Consider the following 20470-nt stretch of genomic DNA (forward strand, 5'->3'; position numbering starts at 1 on the left):
GGGGGAAAACGTTTTGCATGCGGGTAACATTTTAACATAGAGTCTTTGTGAAGCTCTGGGTGGATTTTGTTCTTAACAAAATGTGACAGTGTACAATTGTTTACAATTAGCCTTAATGAAACAAATTGTACTACAATAATCTTATAATGGCCTTTAAATGAAAATGGGTCTGGTTCCATAATATTAGGGCAGAGTTTCCTAAATCCAGTCTTTGAGTACGTCCAACAGTACACATTGTTGTTGTACCACAAGCCTCTACTTGTCAATTAATCATCAAGCCCTCAATGAGTTGAATCAGGTGAGTTTGTCCTGGGCTACAACTAAAATGTGTGCTGTTGTTGGGGTTACTCGAGGACTGGACTTGGGAGCCACTGATATAGGGGATCAATGACGTGAAATAAATACCCATATTTCCAGTCAATGACAAACAAGTGTCATGATCACTAGACCAAACGCCAAGGCAGTAGGCTAGCTCTGTCACTCATGCTGCAGTCTGTTAATGCACTGTGCTGACAACTCTCCTGAGAGATTCATGAGCGTGTGATGGCTGCTATTCAACTTGCAGTCTGAGGCACAGCATTTACCCAATGATCTTGTCAATGCCATTGCAGGCCGTTGGGGGCCAAGAACACAAACAGCCGAAAACAGCCAATTAAATGAGGTCAGACTCTGAATCAAAATTAACATAAAACAAACACTTCTATCTCTTACAGCACAGAATGAAAATAAATATATACGTACAGTAGCCTACTGGCAGAGTTAGATATATTTACATATAAAGGAGTAATTTATGAATAGAATACTGTATTCTACTAGTATTTCATGAGGTGTGTAACTATTTGCACCGCAGACAGGTCCGATTGCCATCAACAACAAAAAAACATCTTTCAAAAATGATATCCAACTCCACACTGATATTGTTAATGTTCAGAAACCCTTAAATGTTTTTTTCTGAAAAGAAAAGAAAAACAATTGTAAGTAATTGTGGACAACATTCAAAGTATTAAAGGAAAACTCCACCTAAAAACGATATTTTTGTATTTGTTTCATTAGTCCATTGTTGATATAGTACCGAAATGTTTTTCATATCAGCAATGAAGTTTAAGGTATACAGTATAACTTTCAAAATACAGAAAATACAGCCGGCTGAACTTCTGTATTTTGAAAGTTATACAATTACCAGTCAAAAGTTGACACCTGCTCATGAGTTTTCTTTATTTTTTACTATTTTCTACATTGTAGAATAATAGTGAAGACATCAACTTTTTTTTTTAACATATGGAATCATGTAGTAACCATATAAGTGCTCCTCTGTCCAGTGTCTGTGTTCTTTTGCCCATCTTAATCTTTTATTTTTATTGGCCAGTCTAAGAAATGGCTTTTTCTTTGCAACTCTGCCTAGATGGCCAGCATCCCAGAATCGCCTCTTCACTGTTGACGTTGAGACTGGTGTTTTGCGGGTACTATTTAATGAAGCTGCCAGTTGAGGACTTGAGGCGTCTGTTTCTTAAACTAGACACTAATGTACTTGTCCTCTTGCTGAGTTGGCCTCCCACTCATCTTTCTATTCTGGTTAGAGCCAGTTTGCGCTGTTCTGTGAAGGGAGTAGTACACAATGTTGCGCAAGATCTTCAATTTCTTGCCAATTTCTCACATGGAATAGCCTTCATTTCTCAGAACAAGAATAGACTGACGAGTTTCAGAAGAAAGGGCTTTGTTTCTGGCCATTTTGAGCCTGTAATCAAACCCACAAATGCTGATGTTCCAGATACTCAACTAGTCTAAAGAAAGACCGTTTTATTGCTTCTTTAATCAGGACAACAGTTTTCAGCTGTGCTAACATAATTGCAAAAGGGTTTTCTAATGATCAATTAGCCTTTTAAAATTATAAACTTGGATTAACTAAACATACATTCCATTGGAATATTATTATATTTCATTTTTTTAAAATCAGATACAGTTTCCAGCTACAATAGTCATTTACAACATTAATTATGTCTACACTGAATTTCGGATCAATTTGATGTTATTTTAATGGACAAAGTAATGTGCTTTCAAAAACAAGGATATTTCTAAGTGACCCCAAACTTTTGAACGGTAATCCCACACACACATACAGTTGAAGTCGGAAGTTAACATACACGTAGGTTGCTAGTGTTTCCATTTCCCTTAAAAATGTATTTTTGTATTTATCGGTCAATAAATCGAGTTGAGGACTGAAGGTTGTGATACTTGTTTTACGGATGCCATGTTTTTCACATACAGCTAAAATATTGAACCAATAACACTAAAATGAACCCTTAGTCACTTGGTTGCACGAATGTCTGTATCAGCTATCATATGTTACTGTGGGCGGTACGAGTTTCTTGTCGTCGTTCACTTTAACTTTGTTATTGCTGTTGACCTCGAATGGCCATGATGGTAGTTTTCCCTGCCTAGTGACTGAGTGACGAGTCAGATTGCCACCTCCTTCTCTCTGCAGCTGTGCTCTGCTGTTTGCCAGAGGCCCTATAAAGCATTATTGGAGCAGTGTCCCCACCTGCCAGACCATCAAAAGCCCATCCAAGCAGGAGAGCTACCAGCTGGGAAATAATGGAGATCTCAGTCATGCCAACCCCGTAGGGCCAGAGCCAGTGGCATCCGACAGGGTGTACCCACAACACTAGTCTGTTATTGGAACACATGCCTTCCCCAGCCCTCTTCCCTCAGTGTGGGACATAGCTGACTGTTGCCTATGTTGAGATGTTGTATTTGTGTGAATGACTGACCGCGTCTCTTCCTCTTCTCCCCCAGATCCCATCTAATGCCTAGGCTGAAGGAATCACGGTCTCATGAGTCGTTGTTCAGCCCCAGCAGTGGAGTAGAAGCTTTGGATCTCAGCATGGAGGACGAGGTGTTGATCAAACCGGTGCACAGCAGCATCCTGGGCCAGGACTACTGCTTCGAGGTGAGCCCCTCCCACCAGCGCCACCACTGCCTCTCATGACTGCCACAGCTCAAGGCTCGCTAACTGCGGACTCTTTTTAATAGCGTCTTTTAGGATCCTGAAGCACTGTATATAATGCATGGTGTCTAATCTCTTTATTTTCGTCGTCATTACCTTGGTCTGAAAACCTGCGTAATAAAAGGTGGGCGGGTCCCTCAATGTTTGTCAAGCAGCCAGTGCCTTTGGGTAGTGTGAGTGTGTGGCTGGGCATCTGCTAGGGAGCGTCCCCACTGCCAGGAGGGTCTCCCTTCCCCTCTTCATGCCTGGTAGTGGCATGTGTGTCTGTCTGGCCCATCTGTTGGCATCTCCATGCTCCTGCTCTCTGGATTTGCTCAGAGAGGTGAGCTCCGAGAGGGCCCAATTCACAACGATTTACTGCCTATTATGCTAAAGCACGCTGCCAGCTGGACAGACCATGGCTCTGTGACCGAGTGGACAAGCGTTTCTCTCGTGGACAAGTGCAAGAGGATTTCAATGGCTGTCCAGGCTCAGTGTTCAGTATGCATTGTATCAGTGTGCACTGTGCACAGACCCTGCAGCCCAGCTGAAGTGTGTGTGTGTGTGTGTGTGTGTGTGTGTGTGTGTGTGTGTGTGTGTGTGTGTGTGTGTGTGTGTGTGTGTGTGTGTGTGTGTGTGTGTGTGTGTGTGTGTGTGTGTGTGTGTGTGTGTGTGTGTGTGTGTGTGTGTGTGTGTGTGTGTGTGATACCCAACCCTGCTTTCATATGGGTCTTTTTCATAAAGGGAAGGGCTTAATTGTCTGCAATACTTCACAGGTGACCACTTCCACTGGAACAAAATGCTTTTCGTGTCGGTCATCCGCCGAGAGGGACAAATGGATGGAGAACTTAAGGAGAGCTGTAAATCCAAACAAGGTAAACCCTATACAAGTAGTGGGCCCTCTGTGGAAGGAAAGAGCAATACAGTAGAACCCATGAGCACAGAACACCAATGAAAATGTTGTTGTTTGAAGTTGCACATGTTTGATGTTTTTCACAGGACAACAGTCGGCGTGTGGAGAACCTGCTGAAATTGTGGATTATTGAGGCCAAGGACCTTCCAGCCAAGAAAAGGTACTTCTGTGAGTTGTGTCTGGACGACACGCTTTACGCACGGACTACCTGCAAACTCAAGACAGACAATGTGTTCTGGGGAGAGCACTTTGAGTTCAACAACTTACCCGCCATCAAAAGTGTCACCGTCCACCTGTACAAGGAGACTGATAAAAAGAAAAAGAAGGACAAGAACAGCTATGTGGGCCTGGTCATCATTCCCACCGGCGCCGTCACGGGACGCCAGTTCGTGGAGAAGTGGTACTCTGTGAGCACGCCCAACCCGAGCAAAGGGAAAACTCCCGGACCTATGATTCGGCTCAAGTCGCGGTACCAGAGCATGAGCATCCTGCCTATGGAGTCCTATAAGGAGTTTGCGGAGTACATTACCAATAACTACATGCTGATGTGCTCCATCATGGAGCCTGGCCTCAGTGTGAAGAACAAGGAGGAGATGGCCAGTGCCCTGGTGCACATCCTACAGAGCACCGGCAAGGCTAAGGTAAGGCACCCTACTCTCCAGAGGCTGTGTTCTATGATAGTCCAAAATAGTCACGTTGCCAAATGTCGACAATAAACACGACCTAGATCAAATTGATATTCGCCAAGAAATCGTATTTTTACTCATCACAGCTGTGAAACCTTTGATTACTCACAATCAGTGATACCGTTGTCTCAAATAAGCAACAATCAACATAATCTCAGCTGCATATTGCACACAGTAGCTGTATTAAGGTAAAGGGGTTTAAAGGTCCAGTGAGCCTCGTTTTTCACCAGGGGCTTTGTAACTTAGCCTAGTCTTTGGGAGTCCTCCTTCCCCGTGCTTACCGTAAACAGTCTCCTGGAGGAATGTGAATGCTTCCTGTTTGGGTTGGGATTAGGGTCGTGTTCATGGAGAGTTCAAACGGAAGAAAACAAACAGAAACATGAACGGACTACCTGGCTCATTTTAGTTTTCCGTTGCAAAAGGCTTTAGAACGTTTTTCCATTGTGTTATAATGGATGTGACTCAGCCTTCACATGCTGTGGAAAAACAACTGAATCCACCCCTCCTGCTTAGAGTGTGTGATTGGGGGACTGAGGACAAGTACTTTCTAATGAGGACTAGCTGAGAGAGGACTTGCGTACACTGACTGACATGGCTGAAACAGCAAACCTGTTGCTAATACCCCACAATGTTGCATTTCAAACAATCGCATAGACCATTTCAATTCAGTCCCTTTTTATGACCACTTGCCATACATTAGGCTATGTGGTAAAATGTCCTTCTCTTATTCAGAGAATCAATACATCCCATTGAGGGATTGTTGTTTCGATATTTTTGAAACGGTAACATTGACCCACTGTATGGAATTGAGAAATCTGGCCGAACTCCACACAACAAAATCTCCCTTACTATGGAGAGAGAGAAAAAGAGAGAGGTCATCATATTCAAATTCGGTCTTTATCCACATTCCATCTTTATTGCACACTGTGCAGACCATAAAATCTCACCACGCCTGGAGAAGTGTTTCATTTCTCAGCAGTGGTGTAAAGTATTTAAGTACAAATACTTTAAAGTAAGTTGTTTTTTGGGGTATCTGTACTTTATATTTTTGTCAACTTTTACTTCACTGCATTCCTAAAGAAAATAATGTACTTTTTTAGGTCATACATTTTCCCTGGCACCCAAAAGTACTAGTTATATTTGGAATGCTTAACAGGACAGGAAAATGGTGCAATTCACATACTTATCAAGAGATTATCCCTGCTCATCCCTACTGCCATCTGATTTGGCAGACTCACTAAACACAAATGCTTCATTTGTAAATCATGTCTGAGTGTTGGAGTGTGCCCCTGACTATCCAAAATAAAATAAAAACTGGTTTCTTCTGGTTTGCCTAATATAAGATATTTTAAATTATTTATACTTTTACTTTTGATACGTAAGTATATTTAAAATCAAATACTTTTAGACTTTTACTCAAGTAGTGTTTTACTGGGTGACATTCACTTTTACTTGAGTCATTTTCTGTTACGGTATCTTTACTTCTACTCAAGTATGACAATTGTGTATTTTTTCCACCACTACAGGAGCCACATGAACGTGATCTAGCAGCAATCAATGCTGTATCTCATATGAATGTGGTTGTGTTACACGGCCACTGGGCTGTCTTCTCGCTCACCATTCCCAGGGAGGAAAGCGGTGTCAGCCCCCTGTGATAATTAGCTTTGTCGTCCTCATTAATTCCTGCTTTGCTCCACCCACTCTCCAGCTCCTGCGGTAAAACCACGCAGTGAGGCAGAACGCTAATAACGCTAGTGTGTGTGTGTGTTCTGGTGCACAAGGTCATCGGTCGTCATTGAGGATAGCTGTTTCAGCACAGAAAAGTCTTTTAAGACTTTGACCCTCAAACATTGCTCCTGCTTATGTAACAGCACTGTAAGAATGTCCATGCCCTACAGCAGCTTGTATTAGTAGAAACAGCACCAGGGCGATGGAGCTTCGTTTTAAACAACCTTTCTCTAATGTTAGCCTACTTTCTGCTCTGGGAAACAATTGGGACTTTGCCTCGTTTTGCATTTATCCACTGCCCCGTAGTGGCTCACACCCCCTCCCTCTCATTTCAGTTCACTGTTTCGCTTGCCCTTATCCAATAGATGGATAGATAGAGGTCCATGAATCTACACTTTCAAAGAGGTTTCTCCTAATCTAGAGGCGTTCTCTCACCAAATGGATCTCTTTAATTTGATTGAAATGACTGTGGCTGTCGACTTCAATTTCTTTTTTTTAAAGGGTTGTTCCACCTCAACACAATATTGCTCAATGTGATCTATTTACAAACCCACCTCGTATAGTCTGTTCGTGTGCAAACTGTTAGTGTGTGCAGTCGGTGCATGTTAAGACTTCCCTAGCCATTCTCCAGTTCTGTCTGAGGGTACTGTAGAAGTAGGGACAGCAAAACCCTTTTCACATGTCGGCATGGCTCATCACAGTAGTGTGAGACGGGTATAGCTGTGTGTGTGTGTGTGTGTGTGTGTGTGTGTGTGTGTGTGTGTGTGTGTGTGTGTGTGTGTGTGTGTGTGTGTGTGTGTGTGTGTGTGTGTGTGTGTGTGTGTGTGTGTGTGTGTGTGTGTGTGTGTGTGTGTGTGTGTGTGGCTGAGTTGGGCTTTGCTGCTCATCCACATCAACCACGGATGAGCGTCATCATCAGTGATGAGGGCTAAGAGGGGTGCTGTATTAAGCCCTTAAATCCTCATTCAACACACAAGCAGGTAGTGCTCTGACTCATGTCCTGCCATGCAGCCTGCCCTACACAGGATATACAGCACATCATACATTCATAATCCTCTGCATCCTCCAGAGAGCATAATGGTTGAATGATCTGGCACGGGGTTCACGGCTTGTGTGAGCCAGGGGGACAGCAGATATGTTGACAAGGAGCATTCGGGTAGCTAGCCTACATTCGGCTGACACAGTAGCTCCATACTGTGCATATGCAGTAGCTGAAATGTCTACCTCTCTCTCGTGCAGACTTTAAGATGACGACAGCACGTTCCCTTTGACACCTCATTAGCATGCATAGCCTAGCGCTAGACTACCCCCACAGGCCTCCCATAGAAGTGACTGCAGTCAGACGGAGCTGGAGCAGATAACAGGAGCTCATGGAGAGCGAGTGTGACCGGCTAAGAAAGACGCAGCCTGAGAGTGACTGTAGGTGTGGGGGGGGATGAACCACTTGATCCATTAGACCAGAATCGATAAGAGAGTAAGAGTGAGTCATCACTTTTGTCTGAGGTGCCTGCGACTGACTCTCTCTCCAAACCCACTGCTTTCAGTATATATCAGGCTCAACATCAGGCCTGGGCTGTGCAGCAATAGTAGTACACTGTTATTTATTTATGTAGAAGACTGTAAACATGCTGCATTTCAGATCACGTTGATAGCGTGTATTGCCAGCAAATGAGCCAATCTACGGTAAGTCTCTTCACAGGACTTGTCTACAGAGATCACTACCACATTTGTTACTTTTCTTATTTAATATATATATATTTTTTACTTCAGTTTATTTGAGTTAATACTTAACTGCATTGTTGGTTAAGTAAGCATTTCACTGCAAGGTCTACCTACACCTGTTGTATTCGGCACGTATAAGAAATACAATTTGATTTGATCATAACACACCTTGGTAAAGCAGTGGTGCTGGTTGCCTAGTTCCATGATTCGGCGCTGATCAGCCTTTCACTGCTCACCGTGTTGTCAATGTTGTGTCGGGCAAGTTCTTGGAGGTGAACATGGGACGAGGTGACACCGGTGCCCTGTTCCGATGCTTTTCCAAATGCATACTGTCTTCCTCCCTTCCTTGGGAGAAATGGTTATGATGACATGACGGGGTTTGTGAAAACTATGTGGTGGATGATTTGCTGTCATCTATTCAATGGGGTGAGATCACAGGAAAGAAGGATTTTCAAAGTGTTGGAACACTGCCTCACTGTTCCATGTTTCTTTCAGGACTTCCTGACGGACCTGATGATGTCAGAAGTGGATCGCTGTGGGGAGAACGAACACCTGATCTTCAGGGAGAACACGCTGGCCACCAAAGCCATCGAGGAGTACCTCAAACTGGTGGGGCAGAAGTACCTGCAAGACGCACTAGGTAAGTAACACCCACACACCCTAAACGAGCGAGTGCTGCCATTACAGTAGAGCGAGAAATGCTTTTAGTTGAGAGCGAAGGAGCGAAGAACGCGTGGAAATAGGCCTATGGGTTGTACATTAAGTATCATACGTCCAGGCTAGTATCTCTCCAGACACAGATCTTCAATTCTTTTCGGATCAATAATTCATAGTTTTTCTGTAAAGTGACTTTGTATGAAGCCGTGTTGAATGATTCAGAAAGGCAGCCTGTCCTTGAAGGTTGACTGGCCCGATTTTGAAAGTATGAATGTATGAAAAAGGTATAGAAGAAGCCTGTCGGAGAACTCTGGGCTCTTTCTTTGGTCGTCTATCAACACAACTTAAGACGTTGGTGAAAGACGATCACTTCTGCAGAGAAAATGATTCCTCAATCTATTTGCGTGGGCGGCGAGAAGTAAGAAACCTGTGATTTTAAATCTCTGATCTGATGTCTATGGCCATGTACAAATATCATTTTTTTGCACGTTTTGCCATGGGCCACAGGATATTTAACTCACCACTTTATAATGATCCAGTTGTCCATGAACAGTCAAAAACAAATAGCAGCAGCAGTTTTCTTAGTACAATAAGTGGGATTTCTATCAGTGTGCATGGCATTCGTGTGTTCCAACTAGCATAACTGTACTCTATATGGAGGGATTTTAGTGCCAAAAGAAATTGAATCTGAATTGAATTAATTAATTAATTTTCCATTAAAAACCACTCCGTAACTGTAAGCCTATATGTACTGTAGATTGTAGTCCTAGACATAGTGCTGACCCCAGGCCTGTGTGCTGTGCGCCCTCCCTCCCTCCCTCTTCTAGGCGAGTTCATCAAAGCCCTGTACGAATCAGACGAGAACTGTGAGGTGGACCCGGGTAAGTGTTCCTCGGGAGACCTCCCTGAGCACCAGAGCAACCTGAAGATGTGCTGTGAACTGGCCTTCTGCAAGATCATCGACTCCTACCGGTAAATACAACCCTCCCCCCCACCAATGCAATGCAATTAGCTAGCATTAGCCCTCATACTCTACTATCAAGTGTCCATCTTTCAGGGCTTTCACAATTATCGAATCAATAATGAAAGCGTGAATTGTGCAAAAGGTCAAGTCAAAAACAACATGGTGGTACTGCATTCATGGAAGGAAGGTATTTTATTTAGAGGTAATATTTCCTTCTCTACCAGTGTTTTTCCACGGGAGCTGAAAGAGGTGTTTGCCTCGTGGAGGCAGGAGTGCAGCAGTCGGGGCCGGCCGGACATCAGCGAGCGGCTTATCAGCGCCTCCCTGTTCCTGCGCTTCCTGTGTCCGGCCGTCATGTCCCCGTCGCTTTTCAACCTTATGCAGGAGTACCCAGATGACCGCACCGCGCGAACCCTCACCCTCATCGCCAAGGTCACACAGAACCTCGCCAACTTCACCAAGTAAGTGCGGGTGTGTGTGTGTTTTGCGATTGCGTGTGAACGAGTGTGTGTGCGTACATACGTGTGCGCAACCATGAAAATATACTTGTATATTTGTTTATCTGATGAAAATAGCATCATTTCCCCCCTGTTTTGTTTTTTGTTTCTTTGTCTGTCCAGGTTTGGTAACAAGGAGGAGTACATGTCCTTTATGAACCACTTCCTGGAGCACGAGTGGACCAACATGCAGCGCTTCCTGCTGGAGATCTCCAACCCAGAGACCATCTCCAACACGGCAGGGTTCGAGGGTTACATCGACCTGGGCCGCGAGCTCTCCACCTTGCACTCCCTGCTGGCCGAGGCAGTCTCTCAGCTGGACCAGGTACCAGGATTACACCGCACTACTTTGATTTACTCTCTAAAGGCAACCTCATGATACTCGCTACTTTCCGCAAGCAGAGCTACCGGAAATCAGTCCTTTTCAATGGGCTTGACAGAAAGATGCACATTTTGCCTAGGACAGCATTCTATTGTCACCATGTAGATGTTATATGTGAAAAGACATGTTACTAAATAATGAATTCATAGGAAGTTCATGGGAGAAATTGTAAAGAACTATACTTGACATTATTATTTTGTGTCCCTGCAGAGCACAGCCTCTAAGCTGGGTCCACTGGCACGTATCCTGCGGGACGTGAACTCAGCACTGACCAATCCGTCTGGGGTCCAGGTGTCTACCCCCACAGAGCGTATGGGCTCCCCCCCCCTTCCCCTCCCCCTGGCAGGCTGCAGCCTCTCCACCGGCCTGCCTATCCACAAGATGGTCATGGACAGTGAGCTTTCTGGGTATTTGTGCTTTGTATGACACACAACCTGCAGAGATCTGAGGATTACAGCATTTCAATATTTATTTTAATAGATGTTGATTTTACATTTCTGCAATTTTTTTAAACAGTTCTTTGGGAACCACAAGGACATTATCTTTACAGTGTCTCCGGGTCAAAACAAAATGTATCTAATTTTTCAATGTTGTCTTGGTGCAGGCTGGTTGATTTTACGAGGCTACCGTCGCCAACCCCAGAGAACAAGGACCTATTCTTTGTGACGAGGAACTCTGGCATCCAGCAGTCTCCAGCCAGAAGCTCCAGCTACTCGGAGGCCAACGAGGCTGAGGTGCAGCTCCCCAACGGCAGCAAGAGTCTATCAATGGTGGACCTGCAAGATAGCCGCAGCCCGGAGAGTACCCCTGTCCCCCGCCCTGCCTCCCCCAGCGACATGCTCCTCAATGAATGCCAGTCCCCCGTCGCCCCTGGGCCGGGGGGCTGGGCCGCCCGCACGCCTCAGGGCATTATCCCCGGACCCACCCTCAGGAGAATGGTTCAGACCCCCACCAACCCTAGCACAGAAAGCAGCACCCTAGGTCCAGGGAGGCCCTCCCAGCTCCTGGCCCCGCTTTCATTCCAGAACCCTGTTTACCAGATGGCCACGGGCATGACCATGTCCCCGCGGGGTCCCCTGGCCGATTCAGGCTCCGAGGGCCACAGCTCTCACAGCTCTCAGGGCAACAACACAGAGGATGCCCCCAAGCACCAGGGCGTATTCCTCACCCAGGGGGTTGCAGTCGGGAGCGGGGGAGGCAGCAGCAGTGAGGAGTTTGCGCGGCGCTCAGGGGAGTTCACGACCCGCCGCCAGCTGTCCCTCATGGAACCGAGGCAGAACAGCTCTGGTCCCCAGCGCAGGATAGACCAGCCCCCTCCGCCCGTCACCAGGGGCAGGACGCCGCCACACATGCTCCAGGCGGCCTACCCTGGGCCGCGGCCCTCCAGCGGCAGCATGATGTCATCATCTCCCGACTGGGGGCCCAGTGGCGGCACCCGGTTGAGACAGCAGTCGTCCTCATCCAAAGGGGACAGTCCTGAGACCAAGCAGCACACCCTGCATAAAGTGAGTAGGGCATGTCACGTCTATGTGTGTGTGTGTGAGGAGGGGGGGTTCTCACTATTATTCTGGACAGCCACAGTCTGCTTGCTTTTATTAGAGATAAGCTCTTGGTTGACTAACTACTTAATAACTATCGAGCCAGAGTTTGGATTGCACGTACTGACGTTTGGCTAGCAACGCTAATGGGCTTGGCTGTGCGTATTATTCTGGACTTCATCCATTGGTTATGGAGAGTTATTCCTCATCAGAATCGTATTTCCTACCTGCAGCACGAGTATAAATCCAAACTCTGGCTCGAGAGATATTAAGATTCTGATGAGGAATAACCAATGGCAGAACTACAGAAAAATACCCACAGCCAAACTTCATCTGTGGCCTAGAGGGATGAGCCAGGCAGGATATGACCTCAGTGGACGTATCCAGCTCACAGTCACAGTGGTGGGTGGAGAGGGTATGTAATGGAGAGCCCAACTGGCCTCAATAAGCTATCATAACACTCAGCCTTGCTGAGCCAATAGCAAATCACCCAGGGCAGTGAGCCACAGGCATTACCCTACAGGCCTCAGCGCTGGAGCCTGCTAACAGACTAGACAAGCAGAATTAATTGTGTGACTGTGGACACCGGAGTAGTTATTAAATGCCTGTTCCGCTCAACTAAATCCTTTTTGTACGTGTTGTGAATAAATCCTCCTTATAAAATGTTAAAGCATTTGCCATCTAAACTCAACTGCCCCCCCACGATTAAAACAAAACAAGTGTCCTACTCTATTTTGGGCTTGATCTCTGTGGGTGTGTGTGGCAGTCTCCAGGTCTCAATCGGAGTAGAAGGGGTTATACGAGAAATGGGGGCAGGTGAAAAGACTGGTTTAACATACAGACTAAAGAAGCCATTTTGCTTTTAAACAAATCAATGGTTCAGATCTTCTTGATCAAGTTTTTAGAGACGTGAGACCAAGCTCTCATGATTCTGTAATAACCTTGACAAAGACAATGCCAGATGGACAATGCAAAAGAATCACCCTCTGTGCCTTCCCACTTGTGTCAGTTGTTCCTCTAAATCCTCCTAGCTGAAGACACTGGCTCTCCTCTACTCCTCTGTAGACACTGGCTTCTCATTCTAGCGTGTGATCGTCATCGTGCAGCAGTCATTTACCCTGCTGCGCTTCTTCTCCTATGACTTACCAGAAGGCTTTGTGTGTGCGTGATGTGTATGCGTGTTCGTTCCCACCAGGCCCCCTCCCCTGTGAACCCCAATGCTCTGGACCGCACTGCTGCCTGGCTGTTGAATATGAATGTGCAGTATTTAGACCACGAGGGAGTTGACCCAGATACCAAGCACAGGGAAGACCTTCGAAGCAAAGAGGAGCTCACTCAAACCGAAAAGGTAACAAACGTCTAGCCTCTTCTAAAAAGAAAATAATAATTTAAACCTGGCACCTGCTACAGCACCCACATCACCATATTGTTCAGCACAGCCACTTACAGACGTCATCTTTATTACCTCAGAGGAGGAGCAGGAAGTCATAAAAGATGAACGGGAGCAAATTACTACGTGATTCGAGGGTTGTTGTTGATTGCCAACACGGAAGTGAATGTGTTGAGGAACCAAAATCAAAGGCATAACAAAGGCACTGTGTCTCTCCCTACTAGCAGGCTTGTCCATGATTTGAATTCACGTGAATATTGAAGGGTAAATGCTGCTTAAGTAGTATGGGAAATGATTCTGTGCGCGCGGAGAGATGCCCCCTGATATATACTGGTCGTGTATTTATAGTTTTGCGTACGCGTTCAATTAGCTTCTATTCTGACGTTGTTTAGATGTAGGCAGACAGAGGGGGCCCGGCTGAACGGCCCGGCTGAACGGCCCGTACTGCAGCTCAAGAGAGGCCATATCTCAAAAGACACCGTGGTGACAAAGCAAGAGGGTGCCCTCCCTCTGCCAATTCTCCGAGCTTCTCCAATGAATTATACACCAGCAACATATTGCACTCGCGCACACTTATAAAGCCAAAGACACTTGACACATTTTCATCACACACATACACAAATGAATAGTTTTCAACTCCAAGGTGGTTTTCAACTTTTCTTTTCATGTGGTGTTTTAGTGATTATTTCAAAGATGTTAGGTCTGCCAAAGGGAGAACCAATCGCTGTCCTTTTAAAGCGATAGGGGTGATTCTTACGAATCCAACCACTGTTTGTTATGTTGGTCAATCACTTCCAATAAATCCCTTTTAGAAAATCGTTAGTTGAAGGGCACTTTAATAGGTTTGTATTAAAAAAAGACAGGAATGTAGTACTAAATTGCTAAAGTAGAATATTTAAAAAATGCGGCGTCATTCTGGTTGTGGACCCAGTTCAGTGTACTGTACGGTTTTTATGTTGTCAAGTACCTTAAGCAAGGGCAGTGTCTGGAATGTCATTCAAAGTTGGACGTAAAATCCCTACATTTTAAATCCCATTTGACTTAAGAGGTTGATCGTGCAGCTTGTTTACTGCTGTGGGATGTATTATTTTATATTTGTTTTGTATTCACTTGCTTGCAAAACTTCATAGAGACAGCAGAAATGTACCCAAAAGCTTTGCAGGATCCTGCATTTGAACCCAGTCTGCTTTTCACAGCATGACTAGGAACTGTGTTTGTATTTATTATGCATCCCCATTCGCTGCTGCCAAGGCAGCAAAATTAAGGCAGTTATACATTTTAAATACATTCATAATAGATTTCACAACATATTAATTAACCGTGTGCCCTCTACTACCACATATCTATAACACAAAATCTAATGTGTACATGTGTGTATGTTATTGTGTGTTTGTATGCATTTGTCTATGTTTGTGTTGCTGTTCCCTAAGGTGTATTTTTGTCTTTTTTTCAAATCAAATTTTACTGCTGGCATGAGTTACTTGATGTGGAATAGAGTTTCGTGTAGTCATGGCTCTATGTAGTACTGTGCGCCTCCCATAGTCTGTTCTGGACTTGGGGACTGTGAAGAGACCTCTGGTGGCATGTCCTGTAGAGTATGCATGGGTGTCAGAGCTGTGTGCTAGTAGTTTAAACAGACAGCTCGGTGCATTCAGCATGTCAACACTTCTTACAAAAACAAGTATCGATGAAGTCCATTTCATTCTCCACTTGGTGCCATGAGAGGTTAGGTTATTAAGGTTAGCTCTCTGTGTACATCCATTGGTCAGCCGTGCTGCCCCGTTCTGAGCCAATTGCAAGTCCATTTTTGTGGCACCTCATCACACGACTGAACAGTAGTCCAGGTGCGACAAAACTAGGGTCTGTAGGACCTGTCCTGTTGATAGTGTTGTTAAGAACGCAGAGCAGCGCTTTATTACACACAGACGTCTGCCCATCCCAGCTACTGTTATATCAATATGTTTTGTCCATGACAGTTTTACAATCCAGGGTTATTCCAAACCGTTTAGTCTCCTCAACTTGCTCAATTTCCACATTATTTATTACAATATTTAGTTGAAGTTTAGGGTTTAGTGAATGATTTGTCCCAAATACAATGCTTTTAGTGTGACTTGATTGTGAACCTGAATTGTCATCCACAGACTTTCATTGGCATATACTAACACTTGTTAGTCCACAGACAAGGGTGGATGGTAATACCACTCTTCTGTCAGCAGTTGAGTACAGCGGCCCTCTGTAGCTCAGTAGGTAGGGAATGGCACCTGCAACGCGAGGATAATGCGTTCAACTCCCAGGACCTCCCAGGACCAGCCATTCATTTAAAAAATCTATTCACGCATGACTTTAAGTCGCTTTTGATAAAAGCATCTGCTAAATGGCATCTTATTATATTCTGGCATATATTTAAGCAATAAGGTCCGAGGAGCTGTGGTATATGGCCAATATACCACAGCCAAGGGCTGTTCTTAAGCATAACGCAACACGGAGTGCCTGGACACAGCCCTTAGTCGTGTGGTATATTGGCCATATATCACAAACCCCCGAGGTGCCTTATTGCTATTATAAAGTGGTTACCAATGAAATTAGAGCAGTAAAAACTGAGGTGCTATATCCGTGGTGTACATTCTGATATACCTGTCAGCCAATCAGCATTCAGGGGTCGAACCACCCAGTTTATATTATATCATTATATATTATATTACAAGAAAAACAGGAGCATACCGAACAGAACCACAAACGGGGTCAAAGCCCACTAAATGGGTGCAGCATTTGAAAATGACAGGTGTGTTCGCGTGCGTTTGGGCATGCACGTACGTGCACAGGTGTGTGTGTACGGTCACTGACTCGCCACGGCCGACTCTGTCCTGTGTCCAGTACCAGCAGGAGATCGCCATCCTGCAGGACAAGCTGCGTCTGTCAGCCAAGAAGCTGGAGGAGTATGAGTGTCACCTGAAGGGCCAGGACGAGCAGACCCAGACGATGCTGCTGGAGTACCAGGCCCGCCTGGAGGACACAGAGGAGCGCCTGCGCCGGCAGCAGGACGACAAGGAGCTCCAGATGAAGAGCATCATCACCAGGTGGGGAGTCCTCTACCTACCACTGGAGGCTGGTGTCACTTCAAATCGGAGGACAGGTTTATTGGCTTGTTTTATTGGCTGTAATTCAGGTGACGGTAATAGACTTTTGAATGATATTGTATTGGTTGCTTCCACATATTTTTCTGATTTTGATTGGTGTGTATCTTAATGCTTATGCTCCTAGCGCCAACAGTGCAGTAGTACCTAACAGTACAAAACAATATAAGCAAATCCCCCTAAAAAAAAATCAAGAAAGGAATTAAGAAATATAGAAATATTACAACATGCAATGTCAGTGTCCGGAACATAAATATATATGTATATGATGGTGTGGACAGTGTGGATAGAAAAGGTGTGTACAGCAGTAGTTATATAGGATGAGCCTTGACTGGAATACAGTATATACATTTGAAGTGGGTAAAACAGTACAGTCTGCAAACATTATTCAAGTGTTCAATGACTATGTACGTAGGACAGTAGTCTCTAAGGTGCCGGGTTGAGTACCAGGTGGTAGCCGGCTAGTAACAGTGACTAAAGTTCAGAATACTGGCCGGCTAGTAGTGACTATTAAACAGTCTGATGGCGGTAATTGACCAGACTTTTTTTTAAATTAAATGATTTATCCATAACCACCGGTTTCACGGTTATACAGTAATTGTATAAATGGAAAGTTTTCAGCCACCGCAATGTCCCACCCTCCCTTCACCAGCCTCCACTGTCCTCTGCCTACACGTACACACTATGAACTATGTAATTTAGTCCTGGTTTTGTGTACATTTTGTACCCGCTATTTTTAATGTCTTATTTTTTGTTTTGTCAGTGCTATGCGTCGAAGTGAAATGTAATATTTTTAACATCACTATAATAAAAGACCAATCAGTCAACAACTCCAGCTTTCACCAGCCACCAGTACAAACATACATTTGTTACTGTTTCAGGCTGATGTCTGTTGAGGAGGAACTGAAGAAAGATCATTCGGATATGCAATCGATAGTGGACTCAAAACAGAAGATCATTGAAGCCCAGGTGAGCGCTTGGTGTATACGAGACATGTGTTGGCTGTATCAGCAATTACAGTTCCGCAACTGTGAATATACTGTGTTTACTGAAATACTGTATACACAGCTTTACTTTGTCAGTCTAAGCCGGTCTTGAAGAGGACGGCGCCCTCTGGTGTTAAGAAAATGTCAACGACCTCAGATTGAAAATGAAAGTCTAGCTCCCTGCAAACGAACCAGTCACTGGAATTACTGTGACATGTACACTCTGGACTGTATGTGGACAATATGTCTCTGTTCTTGAGAAACATTCCCTTTCAGTTCACAATAGCGGCTACTTGTTTCGATGAGGTCCTGTTGGTCTCCTGAGGAGATACAGTTTATCAGCAATATGCTGAAGGATTCATTGGATTGTGTGAGGATGTGTAACAATACTAACCCTCCGCTTCGTCCCTCGGTCCTTCTTCCTCCCTCCCCCTTCCTCCTCACTCTGCAGGAGAAACGCATCGCCTCTCTGGACTCGGCCAACACCCGCTTGATGAGCGCTCTGACCCAGTTGAAGGAGCGCTACAGCATGCAGACGCGCAACGGCATCTCCCCCACCAACCCCAGCAAACTCCAGATCACTGAGAACGGAGAGTTCAGGAACAGCAGCAACTGCTAGGGACGGGGGAGAGGGCCTCGCCAATAACCTCGCCAACTCAATAACACTTGGGCTAGGGGAGAGACGAGGGCCACACCCAGTCACTCTCTGGAGAAACATGTTCATACTGAACAAATCCATTATTTTCAATGGATGAGGTCATGATGACATGAGGAGTAGACTGACTGAAGCTGTTGCTGAACAACATAAAGGAATTAATCAGATTGACTTTAGAGAAAGTTATAACGACACCTGGCTGCATGACATCCCAAACTCTCTAACCCGTACATGAAACAACATTGTAACAGATAAGATGGGAATAGGTTGCACTGTTATCTTGGGAAAGAGCCCGTTTTGAAGTGATTTGAACCATTTATAAGCTTCCGAATGTTTCCACATTTCTCACGTACGCGTTTGCGTATAAGTTTCAGTCACCGCGTTGAAATAGCACGGGTTGCTAAAAGAGGACGCTCCTTTATGGATCCTACACATTTTTAGAGCTTGTCCCCGACATGTCCCTCTGACCTACAGTATACAGTACTAACTTACTCATCCCGTTTCTTCTGGCAACAGTACAACACAAGTGTATACAGTGGGGCAAAAAAAGTATTTAGTTGTGCAAGTTCTCCCACTTAAAAAGATGAGAGAGGCCTGTAATTTTCATCATAGGTACGTACACTTCAACTATGACAGACATAATGAGAATAAAAAAATCCAGAAAATCACATTGTAGGATTTGTAATGAATTTATTTGCAAATTATGGTGGAAAATAAGTATTTGGTCACCTACAAACAAGCAAGATTTCTGGCTCTCACAGACCTGTAACTTCTTCTTTAAGAGGCTCCTCTGTCCTCCACTCGTTACCTGTATTAATGGCACCTGTTTGAACTTGTTATCAGTATAAAAGACACCTGTCCACAACCTCAAACAGTCACACTCCAAACTCCACTATGGCCAAGACCAAAGAGCTGTCAAAGGACACCAGAAACAAAATTGCAGACCTGCACCAGACTGGGAAGACTGAATCTGCAATAGGTAAGCAGCTTGGTTTGAAGAAATCAACTGTGGGAGCAATTATTAGGAAATGGAAGACATACAAGACCATTGATAATCTCCCTCGATCTGGGGCTCCACGCAAGATCTCACTCTGTGGGGTCAAAATGATCACAAGAACGGTGAGCAAACATCCCAGAACCACACGGGGGGACCTGCAGAGAGCTGGGACCAAAGTAACAAAGCCTATCATCAGTAACACACTTACGCCGCCAGGGAATCAAATCCTGCAGTGCCAGACGTGTCCCCCTGCTTAAGCCAGTACATGTCCAGGCCCGTCTGAAGTTTTGGTAAAAACTCAACTCGTCGTGTTTGGAGGACAAAGAATGCTGAGTTGCATCCAAAGAACACCATACCTACTGTGAAGCATGGGGGTAGAAACATCATGCTTTGGGGCTGTTTTTCTGCAAAGGGACCAGAACGACTGATCCGTGTAAAGGAAAGAATGAATGGGGCCATGTATCGTGAGATTTTGAGTGAAAACCTCCTTCCATCAGCAAGGGCATTGAAGATGAAACGTGGCTGGGTCTTTCAGCATGACAATGATCCCAAACACACCGCCCGAGCAACGAAGGAGTGGCTTCGTAAGAAGCATTTCAAGGTCCTGGAGTGGCCTAGCCAGTCTCCAGATCTCAACCCCATAGAAAATCTTTGGAGGGAGTTGAAAGTCCGTGTTGCCCAGCAACAGCCCCAAAACATCACTGCTCTAGAGGAGATCTACATGGAGGAATGGGCCAAAATACCAGCAACAGTGTGTGAAAACCTTGTGAAGACATACAGAAAACGTTTGACCTCTGTCATTGCCAACAAAGGGTATATAACAAAGTATTGAGATAAACTTTTGTTATTGACCAAATACTTATTTTCCACCATAATTTGCAAATTAATTATTTAAAAATCCTACAATCTGATTTTCTGGAATTGTATTTCTCATTTTGTCTGTCATAGTTGAAGTGTACCTATGATGAAAATTACAGGCCTCTCTCATCTTTTTAAGTGGGAGAACTTGCACAATTGGTGGCTGACTAAATACTGTTTTGCCTACTGTATATATAGTACACTGTAGCATAAATCTTCAATTTTACTCAATGGCTGTTTTCTACCCCACTGTTTTTGTTTCAAACTTCAATAGCATACATACAGTATATGTTGCCAAGTGAACAACTCTCGATCAGTGAAAGCCTCCTCTGTTGACCAGCTTTGAAAAACAGAGCTTTGCTGAAAACACATCCCAACAG

General features: G+C 44.8%; 1 protein-coding gene across 3 annotated transcripts in view; it reads left to right on the forward strand.

The window, feature by feature from the left end:
- The window catches only part of LOC124036023 (disabled homolog 2-interacting protein-like), a 105419-nt gene extending 86533 nt beyond the window's left edge, over positions 1-18886 (forward strand). For 2 of the 3 annotated variants that reach the window (XM_046350076.1, XM_046350079.1), the window contains 13 exons: positions 2794-2947; positions 3760-3858; positions 3983-4537; positions 8528-8672; positions 9517-9661; positions 9878-10114; positions 10274-10475; positions 10743-10939; positions 11137-12037; positions 13266-13418; positions 16335-16537; positions 17476-17563; positions 18032-18886. In XM_046350076.1, coding sequence (XP_046206032.1) covers positions 2794-2947; positions 3760-3858; positions 3983-4537; positions 8528-8672; positions 9517-9661; positions 9878-10114; positions 10274-10475; positions 10743-10939; positions 11137-12037; positions 13266-13418; positions 16335-16537; positions 17476-17563; positions 18032-18199 — 3247 coding nt within the window. In that variant the 3' untranslated portion in view covers positions 18200-18886. The remainder of the gene's footprint in view (positions 1-2793; positions 2948-3759; positions 3859-3982; positions 4538-8527; positions 8673-9516; positions 9662-9877; positions 10115-10273; positions 10476-10742; positions 10940-11136; positions 12038-13265; positions 13419-16334; positions 16538-17475; positions 17564-18031) is intronic. The other variant, XM_046350077.1, reaches the window with a different exon arrangement.
- Positions 18887-20470: the final 1584 nt, after the last annotated feature.

This window comes from Oncorhynchus gorbuscha, linkage group LG05, assembly GCF_021184085.1.
Source record: "Oncorhynchus gorbuscha isolate QuinsamMale2020 ecotype Even-year linkage group LG05, OgorEven_v1.0, whole genome shotgun sequence".
NCBI classification, from domain to species: Eukaryota; Metazoa; Chordata; class Actinopteri; order Salmoniformes; family Salmonidae; genus Oncorhynchus; species Oncorhynchus gorbuscha.